The sequence below is a fragment of the Bos mutus genome, chromosome 2, assembly GCF_027580195.1.
Source record: "Bos mutus isolate GX-2022 chromosome 2, NWIPB_WYAK_1.1, whole genome shotgun sequence".
NCBI lineage: Eukaryota > Metazoa > Chordata > Mammalia > Artiodactyla > Bovidae > Bos > Bos mutus.
Window position 1 is genome coordinate 91,083,129 of NC_091618.1, and position 20,285 is coordinate 91,103,413.

The 20,285-nt window shown below is 36.5% G+C and overlaps 1 protein-coding gene across 1 annotated transcript; it reads left to right on the forward strand.

Annotated features, from left to right (window-relative positions):
- The first annotated feature begins 3,154 nt into the window (after positions 1–3,154).
- TNFAIP6 (TNF alpha induced protein 6) lies at positions 3,155–20,079 on the forward strand. Its single transcript, XM_005894773.3, has 6 exons — positions 3,155–3,330; positions 7,668–7,805; positions 9,235–9,396; positions 13,151–13,379; positions 15,752–15,792; positions 19,377–20,079. The coding sequence occupies exons 1-6, from the start codon at positions 3,237–3,239 to the stop codon at positions 19,553–19,555; spliced, it is 843 nt and encodes a 280-aa protein (XP_005894835.1). The 5' UTR covers positions 3,155–3,236; the 3' UTR covers positions 19,556–20,079.
- Positions 20,080–20,285: the final 206 nt, after the last annotated feature.

The window sequence follows — 20,285 nt, forward strand, 5'->3', positions numbered from 1 at the left end:
TGAATAAATGAGTTTAAGAAGCCACATGTTTCTTAAAACTTGCTCTATGCCATGCATTAGAATTTCTCTCCAATTATTTTAAATTGTGCATGAGGGAATTGAGTTTTATTTCTTTTATTGCCTTTATTCACATCATGGTCTATATGAAGCTCTTGGGGTGGGTAGAGAATTCCTGTACTGTAATTTCATGGCTTTACTGGCAATGTTCTTAATTATGTCCTCTACTGACATATTTTGTAATTCACTGAGCTCCACCTTTTTCTTCTCTTATCTTCTCCTCTTGCTCTTTCCTTCACTTCCCAAGATTATAAAATACATAATATAATCAACATATTATATAATTTATGCTTTAGTTTTAATACTATATGCCAAACAATTATGTTTCCCCACAGTGTCTAGCTATTCAAGTGTATTCTTTTTAGATCATTATAATTAGACATGTGATTTCTTAGAACATGTTTCTTTTTCCTCTCTTCTCTCTACCGCTTGATCCACATCCACCTGACACTTCTCCATAGCTTTTCCCTGTTAGCTGAGGTTGAACATATCGAAAAGATATCGTCTCCTCTCTTCCTCTGACATTTGAAATTCTGTCTATCTTTAGAGTCTCTTTTTTTTTAAAGTTTGTGGAATAGTGACATCACCATACCACTGTGCCACTTGAGGCAGTCTTAAAGCTTGCTCAATGCACTCTTAGCCTAAATCAAGTATGACAATGTCCCCACCTTGTCTTTAGGTGTCTAGAAGGGATTGGGCTTATGAGCACTGCAACACTGTGGGAAAGCGGTTGAAAGGGAAGCTGCCTCTGCCAAAAAAAGAAAGGTCCTGCTGGGCTTTCGGTCAGTGACTGGCAAGTGCAATTAAGAGATGGAAGGAGTACGGGAGGTAAGGTGACATATCTCTAAAGGCTGAACACTGGACTAGCAAAGTCTTCTAGCCTTTGAAAGGAACTTTCATCAGTGTATCTTCTCTCAACTCCTCAAATACATCATGGGTAGTGTGTACTGGGGGGGAGGGGTGGGCAGGGAAGGTTAGTTTTCTTGGGCAACTTTCAAGCTAAGTTCACAAACAAAACTCTTTCTCTCCTCTATCCTTCTTCCTCTGGTTCCCCCCTGAATTCCCACCCACACCCACAGCATCTTTTCCACACAAAACCCTCATTCTCCTTTTTTTTCCACAGTAGAACTGAACACCCCCTCAAAACCAGAACCCACAAGATTAGGCAGTGTTTCCTCTTTGCTTAATGCAGGGTTTCCAAACACTGTGCAGAGATGGGGGAAATTGCTCGGGGGAAATGGGAGGAGGAGAAAGAAATCCTCCCCCTTTGATTGGGTTAATCCATTAAAGTAATCATTAAATGTTTATGCTAAAATAAGGTGAACATTTACACCTTGTCATACTTTGAGTTTGTTAAAATGAATAAATAAATAAGATGAATAAAGAAGGGTATCGTTCATTATTTGGCCTAGTTAAAGGTTAATTTTCAACCCTTTCCTGGTAATAATTTTTTATAAATAAGGACAAGATGGGACTAAGTGCCTTCGAGAGATGCGGAAAGCATATGGGCAGAGAATGTGACCAGGCAAAGAATGGGAAAAGCTGTGACGGTTCAGTTGTTGCCTTGCGTAAGTTGCAAGTAAAGTTATATTTACTTCCTAAACCATGGCTTAAAATAGTCATATAATTCCATTTTCCAGAGAAATATCATGGTTTGTTCCTTCCAACTATCTCTTCATCCCATTCCCGCTGACCATACCTGTCTTAGTCACACCTACCTGGTCTAGACTAGATTCTTCTTGGCACCAAACTTAAACCCTCAAAATTCTGTGGGTGAGCTGGTATATAATCATCTCATCTCTCATTTGCTCTGGGTCCAAAGTAGAGATTTTTGAATCCTGACAGCTTTATCCAACCTCAGTGAGTGTCTAGTAAATTCTGTAACCTCAGTCTACCTCCTACAACTGCTCTTTCCAGGGGAGATGAGATCAGGGCAAGCCTTTGATGTACAATGCAAAGCTGCCTAAGAGATTCAAGTTAACTTTAGATCAGAGCAAGTCCAGAAAGCTGATGGTTTCCAAAGATTAAATATCAAAGGAGGAACTAAGAAAGCATGAGAGAAATTAATATAATAGGAACAAATGGAAGCAGTTTAGTAGCAGGAGTAGAGAGGATAAGTAGCAAGAATGGCCAATGAGAAAGAGATGTCAAAGCTGCCCCTCCCTGAATGGCTGTCAATCAACAGGAAAGGCCAGGGAGCATCAGAGCAGTGGGGTATTACCAAATAGTTTACCCAAAGACCCTGCACAAGAGGAGAGGAAAGTTTGGGTATTTTAAGGCATGGTGACTTCACTATGTTAACTGAACCTATTATTTTGATAATCTTCAAAGTTAGAGTGGGGAAGCTAGCACCGTATTTTAATTAACTTTATGACAATCTACTAACCCACCTTCCTCCCAAAATAACAAGGATTTGTGACCTGGAAAATGTTGTGTTCTAATAAGATAGCCCCAAACTGCTGGAATGTCCTAAACATCTGAAATTGAACTACTTTTCTGAAAAATGATGTATTTACCTACCTTGGACCACAATAATCTAAGGACTGCAACAAACCCCACCCTAAGACAGAAGCAGACAGAAAAGAAAGTAAAGAAATCCTACAACACTGGAGATAGTTCAGAATTAGCCAACTATGCACACTTATTGTTTCAAACCTTCTATTCAAGTTTGACAATGTTTAGGGGAAACTGAAGTATCAGTAATACTACCAGGGTCAAGTTCAAGATTAGTGTTTAACCCCAAACCCCATACCGCATTTGACTTACTGCAAATGAGATACTCGGGGTTTCTCTTAAAATCTCTTTTGTTTTTTGAAACCACTGCTGAATCTGCACCAAGTTATAGAGAACTTTCTAACAGAAGAGTGTCCGTGACAGACAGAATAAATGATCCCCTTTCTAAGTAAGTGAATTTTAAAATGTAGATGATCGTTCTATATCCTTAGTTTGAGTTGCCAATGCAAATGAGTCAGAGGATTTGCCTCAGACAGTGAGTTAATTGTGTAACTCTACAGCAGAAAATGCCATTGGAGGGCGCTTGCTGACCTCACAGCTGAAAAAAAAAAAAAAAACACATTTAAAGATGTGGAAACCAGATGTTTCAGGCACATTTCAGCCTCTGCTCTGAGAATTTATCCCAAGCAGCCCTTAACAGGACATTCCTTCTCTACGACTGAGATATGATCATCTTAATTTACTTATTTGTCCTGCTATGGGAAGAGGCTCACGGATGGGGATTCAAGAATGGAATTTTTCATAACTCCATATGGCTTGGTAAGAAACTTCACTCATGAGCTTCTTGCTGGGGAAATCACTTCTTTGAATTCATACAGAAGTGAATCAAAGCTGTAAATTTTTCTCTTCTAGTTAAGGCTGATGTTTTCTAAGAAAATTGTTTGGGAAAAACAGCTGATGGAGTGTATATATCAACTCTTTTTTAAGTGCTCCTGCCTTCTAAAATTTTAGAATAGCTTTTTATAAAGTGAACTGTTGAGTAGAAAATAGAGGTTAATATTTATAGCCCATATGAATATGCCCTTTAAAATTTTCAAAGCAGGTGTGGTAGTATAATGGGGAAAGTGTCTTTAACAAAATAAAGTTACTAATACATTATTTTGTTCTTATTTCAATGCATTTGCAGTCAGATTTCATAACAGGTAACCATAAGAGAATTATAACAGGTAAATTAGAATATAAAATAATTTTACAATCACTGCTCTGTGTACTCTGACCTATAGTATAGCTCACGTTTTTCCAAACATCTTTCAACTAGTTTTACAAAGCCATCTTGTAATATAGAAAAAATGAAAAAAGCTTGTATTTCTGAATGCATTCTTATCACTTGATTTCTTTTGTTTGAGCTAGCCATTTAAATACTTTACTACCTCTTCTGTTAGACAAGTAAAGTTTTTTTGTTGTTTTGTTTTGTTTTGTTAAATGTAAGGAAATGACATAGGCCTAACTGAGAATATAAACAATAGACCAAAAGAAAAAAACTAAATAGATAAAACCCCAAATGCTCCATAGAGTACTCTAAACAATGTTTTAATTCTCATGATACAGATTATTATTGCTTTATGTTCACTGTTGTATCTGATGGTGAATTTGAATTGCTCAAGAAGAGAATCGACAGATCCTTATATAAAACAAAGAAATAAAAAGAAAGCAAAATTAACCTAGATCTTGATTTTATGCTTGCTAAGCGGCACAGAGTTGTAGAATATCTTCCCTTTCAGCGTATTTCTTTCTGGTAATAACTACAGCCATGCGGATTTCATTAAAAAGCTCAATTTGCAATGCACAGCCTTACTGCCTCTTTTTTCAGCTTGAGCCAGCGAACTACTTTCATGCTGAACAGAGCAATCCATTTGGCCAAGATGGGGTCTGGAATTTACTAGAGGAATGAGCAAGTCTTTCTGTTTATTTTCATTACACACCATTGAACTTGGGAAACATACACCTATTTGTCAGAAATGAAAAAGAGGCTCATAAAGCTAGTAAGAGTTGAACCCAAACGGATAAACTGAAATTCTGTCAAATTCTCTAATGATGAAGTAAAATGTAGTTTGGGGTTTTTTTTTTTTTTTTTTAAGTGATGTTGTATATCACCAAAATAGAAACCTGGACAATAGAATTCTGTCCCAGAGGTAGAGGGAAGCAAACCCAAATATTTGTTAATAGTATGCTGCACATCTGTGGCCTGGAGTGATTGCATATTGCTTCAAAGTGGGACAAATTATTGACCAGTCAGCCTGGCATAAACTGTTTATAGTTGGTTAGATCAATGTAGTATTAGAAAACTGTTTAGAGGGGGAAGAGAGTTGAATTATAAGGCAGGAATCTGCTAGCAACTATCTAGAATAAGCACTTAAAATTCTTGGTCTCAGTTCCATGCTGGTAAAATGAGAAGTCTGAAGTAAGGGACCCTAAGGTTTATTTTTAACTCCTGTATACTCTAATTTCTTAGATAGTAAATTTTAAGACACATAAGGACAAGTGACTCCAACTAGTTTAAATGGAAAATTTAAAAATGTACAAATAAGCAATTCATTTTAAACACTGTTTCGAATCTGAAAAAGGAGAAGGGAAAAGTAACATTATCATGAGCTCCTACTAGGATCCAGAAGCAATGCTTATAGGTTTCATGGTTTGTATATTCCAAAAAATAACTATCATTAGTCCCATTTGATCAATGAAGAAACTGAGGTTCAAGCAGTAATTTATACAAGGTCACACAACTGGTCTATCACAGAACCAGAAGTAGAAATCAGAGCCAACCTGCTACTGTTACCACTTACTATTAATAAAAGGAAAAGGAAATTATTGGTTAAGCAGATTTTCAATTTTAATGAATGACAACTAGAAAAATTAATAAATTATTACTTCTTCTGAAAGGTGAAACTCTTTAGATTAAGACTCATTATTCAAAGGACCATTTTAGTAGTATAAATTCTGAATTAAGAAATATTTTAAAATAAATCTGTGCTTAAAATATTCAAGTACACATGCCAAGAGTTCTCAACTTGTTCATAAGGCAAGATAATAGGAAGTTTGGGTCTCTTTCAGGAGCAATGTGGAATATTAGTATCATTTAATCAATTAAAAATTATAGTATAGACATCGCTGCTATTTGTTACTATCTTATTACTAGACAAGCTTCAAGAGGTACCAAAGTTTTAAGAAAAACTACTGGGAAGAAAACTTAAATTATTTTTTTAATCTTTCTGCTTATTTTTTTCCCCTCCAAACCTCTGTTAAAAGAAAAACTGAGGCATACTTAAAATTTGGAGTTTATCTGAGCAACAATCCATTTGAATTCAGCAGCATCCAATTTAACAGAAGGAGCTCCAAGGAGTGGTACAAAATGCAAAACTTTCATAGGCAGAAAGGAGCAGGCATAAGGAAGTTTTACTAGCAAAAAAGTAGGCTTTTGATGGCTAAGTTACATTCCTTTAGGGGATAGCAGCGGTCTATCAGGCAGATGATCTAACTAGTGATGATCAGGAGTCTTCTGACTGACTGGTTTAAGATTCCGTTTCTGGGTAAGCTGAAACTATACTTAAGTCTTCATTTGGTGATGTGGGACTTACCTTGCTGTCTTGTTTCTAATACATCAGATTTTTATTTGGGGAGTAAAATATACAGGAAATTTTAGTTTGAGAAATCTGGGCAGACAAAATAATTTTTTTTCAAATAAAGATCTTTTAGAGAACAAATACAATTCTAACATTTTTAAAAAGTAACAATCATCTCCATCACATATATTAGTAAGTACTACATGTTCCTCTTCTCTACTAAAAGCCTCAGTATCCCTGTACTTCAAAATAGATGCACTTGCCTTGCCCATTAGTGCCCAAGTTGCTTAAGAACAGGGCTTGATTCCCCAGAACCTAGCAAAGTACCTCATGGTAAATTCTTAAAACAGCTACATTGGAAACTGGTAAAAGTTGAGTCAATGAAGCTTTACCTATGAAGGACACTTGGAAAGTAGGTAACTCTCAAAAGGGCAAATGACTTTGATGTTCCTTGTGTTTTCTGACCTCTAAGTATCAGACTAAGGCACTGTGTATGCGTGATAGGCTTTTACCATATAAGCTATAAGAGCAGGATCTCATGAGTACAGAAAAGCAGGGAAAATGCCAAGCAGCTTCTCCTATTGAACTGACATTGTCAACTTCAGCTTTGGGTAGAGAGTAAGGAACAGTATTTCTAATACTGCTGGATTCATATCTTGCTGCAAGGCTAGAAATATAAATTCTTGTTGGAAATGGTCTTAATGGTGTCTGATTACACAAGTCGGGGTAAAAGACTTAACAATAATCTTGATAGTCTACACAGAACTATTAGAGCTATGTTATGATTATTGTCCTGGGAATCTTTTCACATTGTTTCTATGGCAAAATGCACTCCAAACTCAAAACAATCAATTTTAACAGTGATCTACTAGGAGACAGCTCACGTAAGACTTAATACCATCTAAAATGTGCTGGGAACAAACGGGAACTAAAAAAAGACAAACCAGGTAAAGAACTTAGGAACTGGTAGTCAGGTGTGTTCCACTTTTTCTCAGCTGTAGTTATATCTATTTTTCTTTTCTTTAATGCACTATTTGGTGCCTTTGGATTCTTTCAAACTGTTTCTCTGTTTTTTATTTGTTTACTAAATTCTCAACAACATTGCATTACTCATTTCTCTCAAATGGATATTTTGGCTTATTTTTCTCCTTCATTATGAGCCAATTTTCATTCCTTTTCTTTTCCTAGTGTTTACCTTTCCAAGTTTTTAAAACAAAGCCAAAAAAAACAAGTTAAAACTTTATCACCTTTGGATAGTGCAGAAATACAATGCTGTATTAAAACTTTATTTCAGGCTCTCAGTTCAAAAACATAACTTAGTCTTGAGTTTCTCTCTGTATCCCCCCAAAATTCCCCTCATTCAAAATGTTTCCCAAAGCTTTCTAACAATGAAAACTCAGCCACTCAAGGCAGCCGACCCAGGGAACCCTTTGGCAGGAACAATAGCTGATGTAATCTTCCAGATGAGGCCACAAAATTTCCCTTGTTCAACAAGAATGGATAACAGTGCATTTACGACATTTTGTGAATTCACAGAACAAGCAGCAGGCGTCTACCACAGGGAAGCACGGTCCGGCAAATACAAGCTCACCTATGCAGAAGCGAAGGCGGTGTGTGAATATGAAGGTGGCCATCTTGCCACCTACAAGCAGTTAGAGGCAGCCAGAAAAATTGGTAACTGCTTTGAATATAATATTTCTTCTTTTTCACCCTTGGAAAAAAAGTTTTTCCACCTTTCCTGCAACCACTTAGTAAGACTTACTTCTCCACCTCTTCTAATAGTTCCTCTGGCTTCTCCCATTTTCTCTGCCTAGAGCTAGATGGTGGACAGTTTCTAAAACAAGCAACTGAGTTGGGGTCACCTCCCATTCAGAGCAAATAAATTAAAGTCAAAAGAAAATGAAGATATCATCTCGATATCATTTAATTTCCTCATTAATTCTAAGCCATTGCTATTCATTTTTAATATTATACCATTTTATCTTTTCTTGATCTCTGTGGGTTTCCTCAGCTGTTAAATGATGTTATTATGTTGAATCTTACAGAGAAATTCACTTGGTAGAAGAAACAGTGAATTTAGTGATTTTTTTTCAAGTTTTTCCTTTTCTTTTTTAACATTAAGTGGGAGAATACATTTGTATTTTAGGATCAAAAGCCATGAGGAAAAGAGTTGTAAAGCACCAGATGAAAGATACTGGGAAGATGATGTCAGGACACCTGGTGAAAACTCAGTAATTAACAAATACTGTTTGCTTCTTTATAATAAAAGCTAGGGATTGGGAGAGAGTGAGGGGGCTGCTACTGTCTCTCCTGGACTTTCAGGAGAATCCAAAAGGCCACCTCCATTCAGAATTATCTTCTCCATTAAAGAAATCCCTTTGCTTACAGGAACATACCTGAAAAAGCTCATGAAAATATTTTATATTACCCAAGACAAAAATGAAGGAGTTTTCAAAAATGGCCCAGAGTCTTCCCCAGATGACGGCTCAGACTATACCCACAGGGCTGTGTGTGACACAGTAACTGGAATGATACATGCAAAAGCCAGAGCCATTACTAGCCACCAGGGACTTGTAGTCAAATCGTTCTTGAATGGCATTGGCAAATATTAAAAGAGCCTCCAAAGCTGAGCAAGGAAAACAGGGCTGAGGCTTTGTTTGAAATGTTGAGTACTTTTATCTTTATTCAAATTTTTAAAAATATTAGCAATATCTTAATTGATACTGAAAGAGACACAATCATTTGAAAAAATTTTTTTCAGTATTGGTGATAATTTTAGTTATCTCATGGCACTAGTAGGGTTATTTGTGATAAGAAGCCAGCTCTGAAATTGGATTGTTTTCATATCCATGGTATCATTATTTCTTAGCCCATCTTTTTTTTTTGCCAAGATGTCATTTTCTAGTAAAAGTCAGATGTTATAAGAACTTTTATATGTGTTTAAGCTTTATTTTTTAAGAAAACCGTTTTTCCCCTTATATATGAACTGGATTTCGGCAGTTAAGACACTGTCCCTGTTGGGAGGGGCCATCTTGGTTGAGATGACCTTTGCTCAGCTGAGGGAACATACAAGTTAAGCCATTACCCTTCCATTCTCTTGCAGGATTTCATGTCTGTGCTGCTGGGTGGATGGCCAAGGGCAGAGTTGGATACCCTATTGTGAAGCCAGGGCCCAACTGTGGATTTGGAAAAACTGGTATTATCGATTACGGAATCCGTCTCAATAGAAGTGAAAGATGGGATGCATATTGCTACAACCCACATGGTTTGTGGAAAACAGTAATTTTATACTATACAAAAACAGTCACATGTTATGAAAAAGAAATGTCTTCTTTTTCTAGAGACAAATCAATTTAATGACGATAATTTTAAAAAGTTTTTAAATGTACATTTGGCTGCATCAGGTCTTAGTTGCAGCGTGTAGGCTCAGCTGCCCCATGGCATGTGGGATCTTGGTTCACCAGCCAGGGCTCAAACCTGTGGGCCCTGTACTGCAAGCCAGACTCTTAAGTACTTGACCACCAGGGAAGTCCCCAGTAATGATAATTATTAATAACAACTACCATTTATTGAACGATTATGTTGTGCCAAACACTGACTTATGTCCCTTCATCCACACTGTCACTTAATGTTCACAACTCTTCAAGGAGTTGTTATACTCATTTTAGAATTCAGGAAACCGAAAGTTCAAGAACTTAAGTACTTTCCCCAGATCAGACAGCTGATAATTAGTAGGCAAGTGAGATCTCAAATTTAGTTTTCTGTGCCAGGGAACTTCCTGTGCACAAAGGAAAAAAAAAAAAAAAAGATTATAAACTTATCACAGTGAATTAGCTAAAACTGAGTGACTTCACTTTCACTTTTCACTTTCATGCATTGGAGGAGGAAATGGCAACCCACTCCAGTGTTCTTGCCCGAAGAATCCCAGGGACGGCGGGACCTGGGGGGCTGCTGTCTATGGGGTCGCACAGAGTCGGACACGACTGAAGCGACTTAGCAGCAGCAGCAGCATGAAGTAGTATAATACTACAAAATGTTAACTGTTCAAAGTTATCTTTTTAATAGAATGAGAAAAAGGAGACAGAATAAACAAATTGTTTTTCCTAATTTCTTTTTGTATATAAACTCTTAAACTTCCAAACTAAGCAACTCCCACTCTGTGTTTTTTTTTAATGAATATATACTGGATATTCTAGTTATTATTATATAGTATATGTTTTATTCATATTCTTTTTCCATGGTTGATTGTAGTCAGGAAAACTTTAAAGAGAAAATTAACTCATCATAATTACTATGAAGAGTAATTCTTGCTCCACGCTCTTAGAGAAAAAGTAGACTGTTTGGGGATTTATTTCCCCCAGGATAATATTACAAACTGTTACAACATGTCACAAACTATTTCCTACATTTATGATCATAAATATCCTCAGGTGGTATCCCATTTGGATCTACTTTATGAGAAAGTCTGTAGCACAGTAGGAGAGTTACAGTGAAGTTCTAGCATAGTATTATAGAATTTGTTACTGTTTAATAATATTAGTCATTGGAGAACAGTTTCTCACATTTGTAGCTAACCTATATCTCAAAATAATATGTACTCTGGTAGAAAAGAATTTTGTCTAGAGCTATCACCTACTCTCACTTGAGACAAAATATGAATAAATACTTACAGTGCATTCATATAGACTCTTTCAAACCACTTTGACATGCATTAAGCCCGGACTATACTACATTTATGGAGTAGGAAATGGCAACCCACTCCAGTATTCTTGCCTGGGAAATTCCATGGACAGAGGACCCTGGCTAGCTACAGTCCATGGGGTCACAAACAGTTGGATACAACTGAGCACGCAAGCACACATACAACATTTAGTCCTATATTTAGTCACTGTTTATAATTTATATTCCTCCTTTTCCTCTCTCTCCCCTCTTCTTCTTTTTTTTTTTTTTTTTTTTGGTTGTGCTGCACTGCTTGCAGGATCTCAGTTCCCCAACCAGGGATTGAACCCAGGCCAAGGAAGTGAACGCCCAGAATCCAAACCGCTAGGCCACCAGGGAACTCCCCCTTTTCCTTAAATATACTTATACAGGCGTTTCTCTTCTTACTCTAACTTGGAGATATTGATTAATTAATAATCATTATTTTCCTGATACTGTTATGATTTTTTTTTTCATTTCAATCATTTTTCAGTGAACTGTGTTTCTCCCATTGCTAGTTCAGGCGGCCCCCTGTCCCCTTCAGGTTAACCACATCCTAAATAATCAGCATGTCACTGAATCTAAAAGTAAGCTGAGAATTGAGTAAGAACAAGTCTCCTAGGATTCTGTACATTTCATTGCTCTTTTATAAGAATGCCAAATTAACTTACAAATTTTTGTAAGTTGTATTTATTTCTCATAGAGGCTAAATACTTTTCACTCTGGGAAAATGTGTACAGAATATATATATATGTAAATATTATTTATATATAGATATTATATATATGTAAATGTAGGATGCTATGGGACAGGAAAAATCACTCCCAAAGTAGACACTTGTTAGTCACTCAGTCACGTCTGACTCTTTGAGACTCTATGGACTGTGTAGCCCACCAGGCTCCTCTGTCCGTGGAATTCTCCAGCAAGAATATTGGAGTGGGTAGCCATTCCCTTCTCCAGGGGAATCTTACCAACCCAGGGATCCAACCTGGGTGTCCTGCATTACAGGCAGATTCTTTACCATCTGAGCCACCAGGGAAGCCCCTTATGTGCACATAAACACTATATATTTTATAATATTTAATAACAATATGAATAGCTTACACTTAGCATAATACCATTAAGCTATCCTCTATATTTATCCTCAGAATAGTGCTGTGAGGGAGGTAACAGAAGAGGCATGACTACATTTATTTTATCAATGAAGACACTGAGGTACAGACTGGTCACCGAGCTCAGACTAGGTTGCTGACCTTCCTTGTCACTCCCTGGCCTTTCTAAGAGCCTATTCTGCCCTGGAGACACAAGCTCCTTAACCTCTATGGTGTTAGGGATTCTAGCACAATTTTTTATCATAGTTATTTTAAAGAAGAATATTCTTGTAAAAAGCTTCTAATTGATACAATAAAAATATCTTTGAATACTACCAAAGTCACCACCTTCACACCACCACTCAGATTATTTTTGAATTTCCAGTTTCCATCTTTTTTTTAAGACACTAGACATTTAGTTGATATGGAATTAAAATGAGCTGGGACCCTTCTATAGCTTTCCTTCTAGGTCATACTGCAAAATTACTGTTCTGGTAGAGATTGTTCACTCTTATAAGAGGTTATGGGACATGACAGAAATCTATGAAATGGTAAATGACTTGAAAAAATCAACAGAGATATCTCCACCAAATCCTCAAATCGTATTAGAATTAAGTTGCTAATTTAAACCAGTAAAAGGAGTATAGAATGATTATAAATTCTTCCTTTTAACTGGATTAGAATGACCTTCAAGTTCCCTAGTGGTCTTTATAAGGATTTTCCAAACAGAATTTATTGGATGCATTATTCTAAGTGTTCAAGTCCCTGAAGACACAGTGGTGACACCACAGGACAAAATCCCTGTCATAGCTGGTGATATAGATATATGTTGGTGAAGTACGTATATGTTGGCAATACAGGTAGGTATATGTATCAAGATTTGTCAAAACACATTTAAGTGTGCACTTAAGATGTGTGCTCTATGCTTAAAATGTGAACAGAGCAAGAAATGTAAACAGGAGCACAATTATTTCTTTTTGCTACTTTACTTTTTTTAAAAAAATCACAAGTGGTCTATGTTTATTTTTGAGAATTTAGCAACTATTAACAAAAAAAATAGTTATTCTTCAGCTACAATTACACACAATATACTATGGAGGCTATATATTTATTCATGTCTTTATTTTTATTTCATAAAAAGTACTAAATAGATGGACACTAAGAAATGAATATCTTTTTAAAGTAGGAATCATCTTTTTAAATGCTTTATTTTTTCTTTTCTCATTTCAGCAAAGGAGTGTGGTGGTGTGTTTACAGATCCAAAGAGAATTTTTAAATCTCCAGGCTTCCCAAATGAGTATGATGATAACCAAATCTGCTACTGGCACATTAGACTCAAGTATGGTCAGCGCATTCACCTGAGTTTTTTGGACTTTGACCTTGAAGATGACCCAGCTTGCTTGGCTGACTATGTTGAAGTATATGACAGTTACGATGATGTCCACGGCTTTGTGGGAAGGTATGTGTTGCTTCTCCATACAGGAAGCTAATGAACATCTGATATTTTGCATGATGCTTCTTTAATTTCCCCCCAACTGCCCCTCCCCTACAATATTGATTTTCCAGTTTATCTATTCCCCTGCAACATTCTTTCCTTTCCTAACTTTCCTAACGAAGATTTTTCTTTCCACTGTTAGTCCTAACAAGCCATAGTCAGCTGCTACCTCTACTTATGATTAAAATAGTGATAGCTACTTTTTGATTTGCTAAGTTGTAACAGTTAAATATTCTATTTAGGCAGACCTCAAGATCTGACTAACAGGAGAAAGAAGATATGTAGGATGGGAAATTTGTTGGGGTTTTTAAGTGTTCTGATTTCTGTCAACCTAAATTCAGTAATTGTTGCCTTTTTTCTGTGTACAAAGCACTGTACTAAGCATTAAGGATACAGGCTAAACAAGTACTCTAGAGCCCCTTCTCTCATACAGTTCAGCTAATTATACAGTGGGTATCTTCTTAAAAATAGCTTTCTTTGCCATGAAAAAACAAATGTTCCTTTCCTCAGTATTTCTCTCCTGGTTTTTCAACATCCTGGGACACAATATTTTTGGTGCGTGTTCTCACCCAGTATCTTTAATATAGTTTACATTTTACAATACAAATTTTGCAACATTGTATGAAATATTATAAATTAAAGAGAGCACAGTTAGGTGTTTTATATATTCAGGTCCCCACTTAGTGTGTATTTTAAATATCTATCATCAATGGATTATTGGTTATAAATTCTCTATTACCCATGGTAGTAATTTAATGAAAGAAAATAGTAGTGGGGATAATTTAAAATAATAGACAATATCTTTTTATTGACTTTGAAATCTGTAACTTAAGTAGAAAGACAAAGAAAGGCATTTCTTGCATAAATGAATAGCAGTTTTTGGATGGAAAGTGTTTTTTTGCTGTTGTTTTGTTCTTTAGCTGAGACTACTACTATGGAAAGAAATACAAATAGTTTTAAAAAATAGTTTGAAGAAGACTAGAAGTAGGATCTGAGGACTTAAGAACAAAGTCTTTTTTGAAAGAACGGACCTCCTACCTTGGGACTTAAGATAACATTTTTATTCTAAATCTAGTTTCAGAAATCAATTACAGTTCTAGATAAAATGACTTTTAAGCTACAGGCTAATTTGTTATTTATTGGATTATATTGTGTGATTTACCTTTATGATAGACTTTCTCCTTCTCTGGAATAAACTACTTTTTCATTAGAAACTAACAAAAACCCTTACTTTCTATATAATTATGTGCAAGGGAATTCCTTTCAAGCCATGATTCAGATAAAAATCACATCATCTTATAAGGTCCAACGTAATTTTTTCCTTTTTAAATCAGTCACACCCCCATTCTTCTTTAACTGTGAAGAAAACTTCATGAGATTAATCAGAAACAAATTTTTAAAATTTCCCAAATAGATTCAAATTGTTTACCACACAAAAACTTTGTAGACACACAGAGTAGAAATGCCACAAATTCTTTCCTAAGAATCTCAATACTGCAAGAAGTCTATTTCAAACAATATTTTAGCCTCTCTTCTCTCTTACAAGGGCTTTCCAGGTAGCTCTAGTGGTAAAGAACCTGCCTGCCAGTGCAGGAGATGTAAGAGACTTGGGTTCAATCCCAGGGTCGGGAAAATTCCCTGGAGGAATGCATGGCAACCCACTTCAGTATTCTTGCCGGGAGAATCCCATGGACAGAGGAGCCTGGTGGGCTACAGTCCATCCGGTCACACAGAGTGAGACATACTGAAGCAACTTAGCACTCACACAGGCTCTCTTATAAATTCTAGTAAAAATAAAGTAGAATAGAAAAGTGAGCCATTACTGGCACCCCACTCCAGTACTCTCACCTGGAGGGTCCCATGGACGGAGGAGCCTGGTGGGCTGCGGTCCATGGGGTTGCTGGGAGTCAGACACGACTGAGTGACTTCACTTTCACTTTTCACTTTCATGCATTGGAGAAGGAAATGGCAGCCCATTCCCATGTTCTTGCCTGGAGAATCCCAGGGACGGGGCAGCCTGGTGGGCTGCCGTCTACAGGGTCGCACAGAGTTGGACACGACTGAAGCGACTTAGCAGCAGCAGAGCCATTACTTAGAGGAACTGGAGTAGGCAATGGCATCCCACTCCAGTATTCTTGCCTGGAAAATTTCCATGGACAGAGGAGCCTGGCAGGTTATAGTCCATGGGGTTGCAAAGAGTCAGGTACGACTGAGCACACACGCACCCACGCACATCTTAGGAGAAATTTAAAGTACATCAATTATCAGTTAGTCACTTGCAAGAGCTATATTATAATTATTCATGTGACCTCTCCTTTTTAAAAATTCTCTTTCAGATACTGTGGAGATGAGCTTCCAGAAGACATCATTAGTACAGGTAATGGCTCTAAATTGAGGAACAAAACTATGATTTGCTTTCTCAGTGTCACTGAAAGTGAAGGATCCAACAGTTATTACTACATAACTTTTTAAAGTTGAGAACTGAAGACAGACAGGGCTTGCTAGCTTGCAAAAGGCAAAGAACTATTTAAACTTAAAAAGTGTGTAGTCTCTGGTTACTTGCAGGACATGCAGTCTGAAATAGTCTTGGGTCTGCAAATCCATAAATACTGCTGTATCTTATAATTCCCATAAAATGTGGTAACAAAAGGCCCAAAGTTTTCATCGATAAAGGATTGAAGTAATTTGCCATGTTGTTAAAAATATCATTTATCACTGAAAAAAATTTTAAATTGTATTTATTGCATTTTCACATTAGTACAGCAATCCCAAGGAAGTCTTATGAAGATCACAGATCTGTTAGGTGTTTCTAATAGATATTACATGATAAAAGGGCTCTAAGGTCAGGTAAATTGGGGAAACATTGGGTTAAACAGGTTTCTTTGTTAGAAGACATTAGAGAACTTTTACTATGCTAATTATGCATAGTTAATCTTAAAAGACTAACTACAGTGAGCAATGTTTTCCAGATCTTTTTCCTCTTGCTAATTATTTTATGAGACTGTTCCTTGAAATGTGCACCAAGAAATGTTCCAGGAGCAGCATACATTTATCGCAATGAGCAATACCACTGCTGTTGCCTCAAACTGCTACTTTCTGGCTAAGAACTTTTACTTTCTTCGATGTCTTCATTTTTCTCTTTATTTTCATCACTCACACCAGTAATTCGCATTCTGGCTTGTTTTCCTCCAAAACATTAAAAAAAAAAAAAATTATCACAATACTTCTGCAACTAAAAACACCAAAGCTACATTGAATTGCAGTTTCCAAACAGTCCTTAAACTGAGATACTACAAGCTGAATTAGTCCCACACCCTAGCTTTGCAGTGCCTGCAATTTTCATTGATGAATCATTGCAAGAGATGGAAATTCTTGTTCAGTACTGGAATGATTAATGCTTAAAGTTTATTAATTCATTACTATGTCACAATCTCCTTAGGAAGAGTAATCTTTTAAACTTTTTATTTATCTCTTATTCTTTACTTGAGAACATATTTCATGTTAACAGAAAACTAAAAGAAGACATTTTATGAGATGTAGGAGGGTAGTCGGGAGGGGGGTGAGAATTCTATTTTTAAAAAAGTGAAACAGAGGGAGAATCCAAAGGAAGCCTGAAAATTGACATTTTTCTTATTTTGTCTAAAACAGACTCCAAATGTAACACCAAATCAGTGTTTTTCTGGCACAACTGCGAGAAACTAAAAAAAGAAAAACCCACACAATTTATTATTCAAAGAGAAACAAATCAACAGAAAGAACATAATTAAATAAAATGCCAAAGATTTAGCAAAACAGCAGGAAGAATACACACTGATACAGAGTAATAGAAAAAGAATATATAAAATAAGTTTAAAGTACTATCCTCTCAGTCAAGATACTGCTGTTAACATTTTAATCTAGTTTTCTTCTTAAATATATGCTTACTCACCCCAGGATATTTATATTAAAAAACAAAAACAGAAAATAAACTAAAAACTACCCATAGTTGTACCAGTTTGCTACTGCTAAGTCACTTCAGTCGTGTCCGACTCTGTGTGACCCCATAGACGGCAGCCCACCAGGCTGCCCCGTCCCTGGGATTCTCCAGGCAAGAACACTGGAGTGGGTTGCCATTTCCTTCTCCAATGCATGAAAGTGAAAGGTGAAAGAGAAGTCGCTCAGCCGTGTCCGACTCTTAGTGACCCCATGGACTGCAGCCCACCTGGCTCCTCCATCCATGGGGTTTTCCAGGCAAGAGTACTGGAGTGGGGTGCCATTGCCTTCTCCGTGTACCACTTTAATAAAAGGTATATAAGAAAAGAAAGTGCCCACTCTTCTCACCTCTCCCTACCCAAGAAAGGCATTGGACAACTATGTGGTGTCCATCTTTCCAGATGTCTTCCTGTAACAAACATTACATACATGGAGACTATGGAGCTACTTCAAAGTCACAGTGTAATTGGGAAGCCCTGTATATTTAGATCACTCAATTCTTTTTAATGACTCTTAATAGGTGCCATAATTTGTCATACACCAATATTTAACATCCTGAAGGCAGTTGTTGCTGATTTTTTTGTCTTTTGCTAGTCAACATTCCACTAGACATTTAAAAATATATATTTATTCCTTTGTCTGTGCTGGGTCTTAGTTGTGGCATGTAGGATACAGTTCCCTGACAAGGGATTGAACCCCGGCTCCCTGCATTGGGAGTGCAGAGTCTTAGGCACTGAACCACCAGGGAAGTCCCCTATATATTTTCATACTTCTACTTGTTAGTGCTATTTTTTTTAAGAGTCAATTCCTAAAAGTGAAATTTCGGGGTCACAAGTAATGTACACTTAGGGGTGTGCGTGTGTGTATGTTCGGTCGAGTCTGACTCTTAGCGATCCCCAGACTGTAGCCCGCCAGGCTCCTCTGTTCATAGAATCTTCCAGGCAAGAATACTGGAGTGGGTTGCCATTTCCTTCTTCAAGGAATCTTCCTGATCCAGGGATCAAACCCACAACTTTGTGTCTCCTGCATTGATAGGTGGATTCTTTATTACTGTCCATGTGGGAAGCCATAGATGTGGATAGATGCCAGCAAATTAGCAGTAGGCCCCACTGTGCCCATTTTTATTTTAACCAGTTGAGTAGTCTACAAGAAAACATTTCTTTTTTTCATTTAAGCAGCTCTCCCAAGTTTGAGAAGAGTGCAGTAGACCAGAGCATGAACTCTAGGTTCAAACCTGGTTCTGCCATTTAAAACCCTGTGGCCTTGGGCAAGCTACTCAGGCTCTCTGTGCCTCAATTTCATTTATAAAATGACTATTTTAATAGTATGCACTTCATCATGTTACTGTGGAAAATAAGATGAAAGACATTTAAAGCTGTGCTTGACAAAACCAAACATTAGCATTCAGTGTGTATGGGGGTTTTGCAAAGAAATCTGGATTTGTGATTTGGATTAAGAAGGCTTTTCCCACATGAAAAAGAAAAATATCCCTACATATTTCATATAATGAAGTTTTTCTTTTTTATTTTTGGTACATGTTGGTCTTTAATGCAGGTAAAATGTAGTTAAGTGCTTTGTTTAAAAGAGAGATCTAGCTTTGTGGCTTTTTTTCCTTTTTTTCTTTTTCTTAACAAATGCAAGGTTTGTTGCCATCATTTAGTAAATAACCCATTTATATCTCACTGGTTTGAACTGCCTGCTGTTCTCCTGTAATTCTATGGATGTTCCTTCTACAAAGAAAACCTTTTAAAACAGAATAGACAAAATTTCCTATAGGACAGATTAGAGAGCCACAGGAAAAATCTGGAAGTCCTTGCTTCACCTGGCAATGATACTACAGACTCAACAATTTGAAAATATAGTTCTGAATTCTAGGAGTCTTGATCATGAATTTTTATATTCTCCATATGAGAATGATGAGTCTTTGAACTGTCAGCCAAATTGAAGGAAAGTAACATCTTGGTTCTTCTGCATCTTCCTCCTCCCCAGGAAATGTCATGACATTGAAGTTCCTAAGTGATGCTTCAGTGACTGCAGGAGGTTTCCAAATCAAATACGTTGCAGTGGATCCTGTATCCAAATCCAGTCAAGGAAAGAATGCAAGTACTACAAGTACTACTTCTACTGGAAATAAAAACTTTTTAGCTGGAAGATTTAGCCATTTATAAAAGAAAAAAAAAAAAAAAAAAGACATTCCGTATTTATGTTTCTATCTTTTGGAACACTTTTGATCTCACTTTTATATTATTATTATTAACATTTATTTATTATTTTTCTAAATGTGAAAGCATTACCTGATAATTTGAGGATAACTGGAAAATACAGAAAACTCTGAATGAGAAAATAAAATCTCCCATAATCTCCTTGCATAAAAATAGCAAGCATTAAATTTATACATACTTTTTAGTCATTTTTCAATTTGTGGTATATGTATATACGCATCTATATGTATTCATACTTCAAATTATTGAATCCTACTCTGTGTACAGTTTGACATCTTGAATATTTTTAACCTTGAACTATATGGTATACACATTTTCCCCTATCACTGAGTAGTCTGCAAAAACATGATTTTGAATAACTGTAAAATGCCCATGGTATGATTGTCCCATACTTTCTGTAAACCTGTCTCTATTGTGGGAATTATTGGCTGTTTTTATAAATATTGTTTCAATAAACATCCTTGAACATATATGTATTTGGACATCCCTCTAATTATTCAAGATAGGGTCCTAGAGGTGGAATTACTGAGTCAGAGATTAATTAAAATAAAAAAAATTTTGAGGTAGATCAGCTGGACTTTATGACACCAAATGGGATGGGTGGTAGGCTGGGTGGCAGGTGGGCCATACTCACTCAGCAGATGAAGGTATCTTCTAGGGAAGCTAGAAAGTGAAT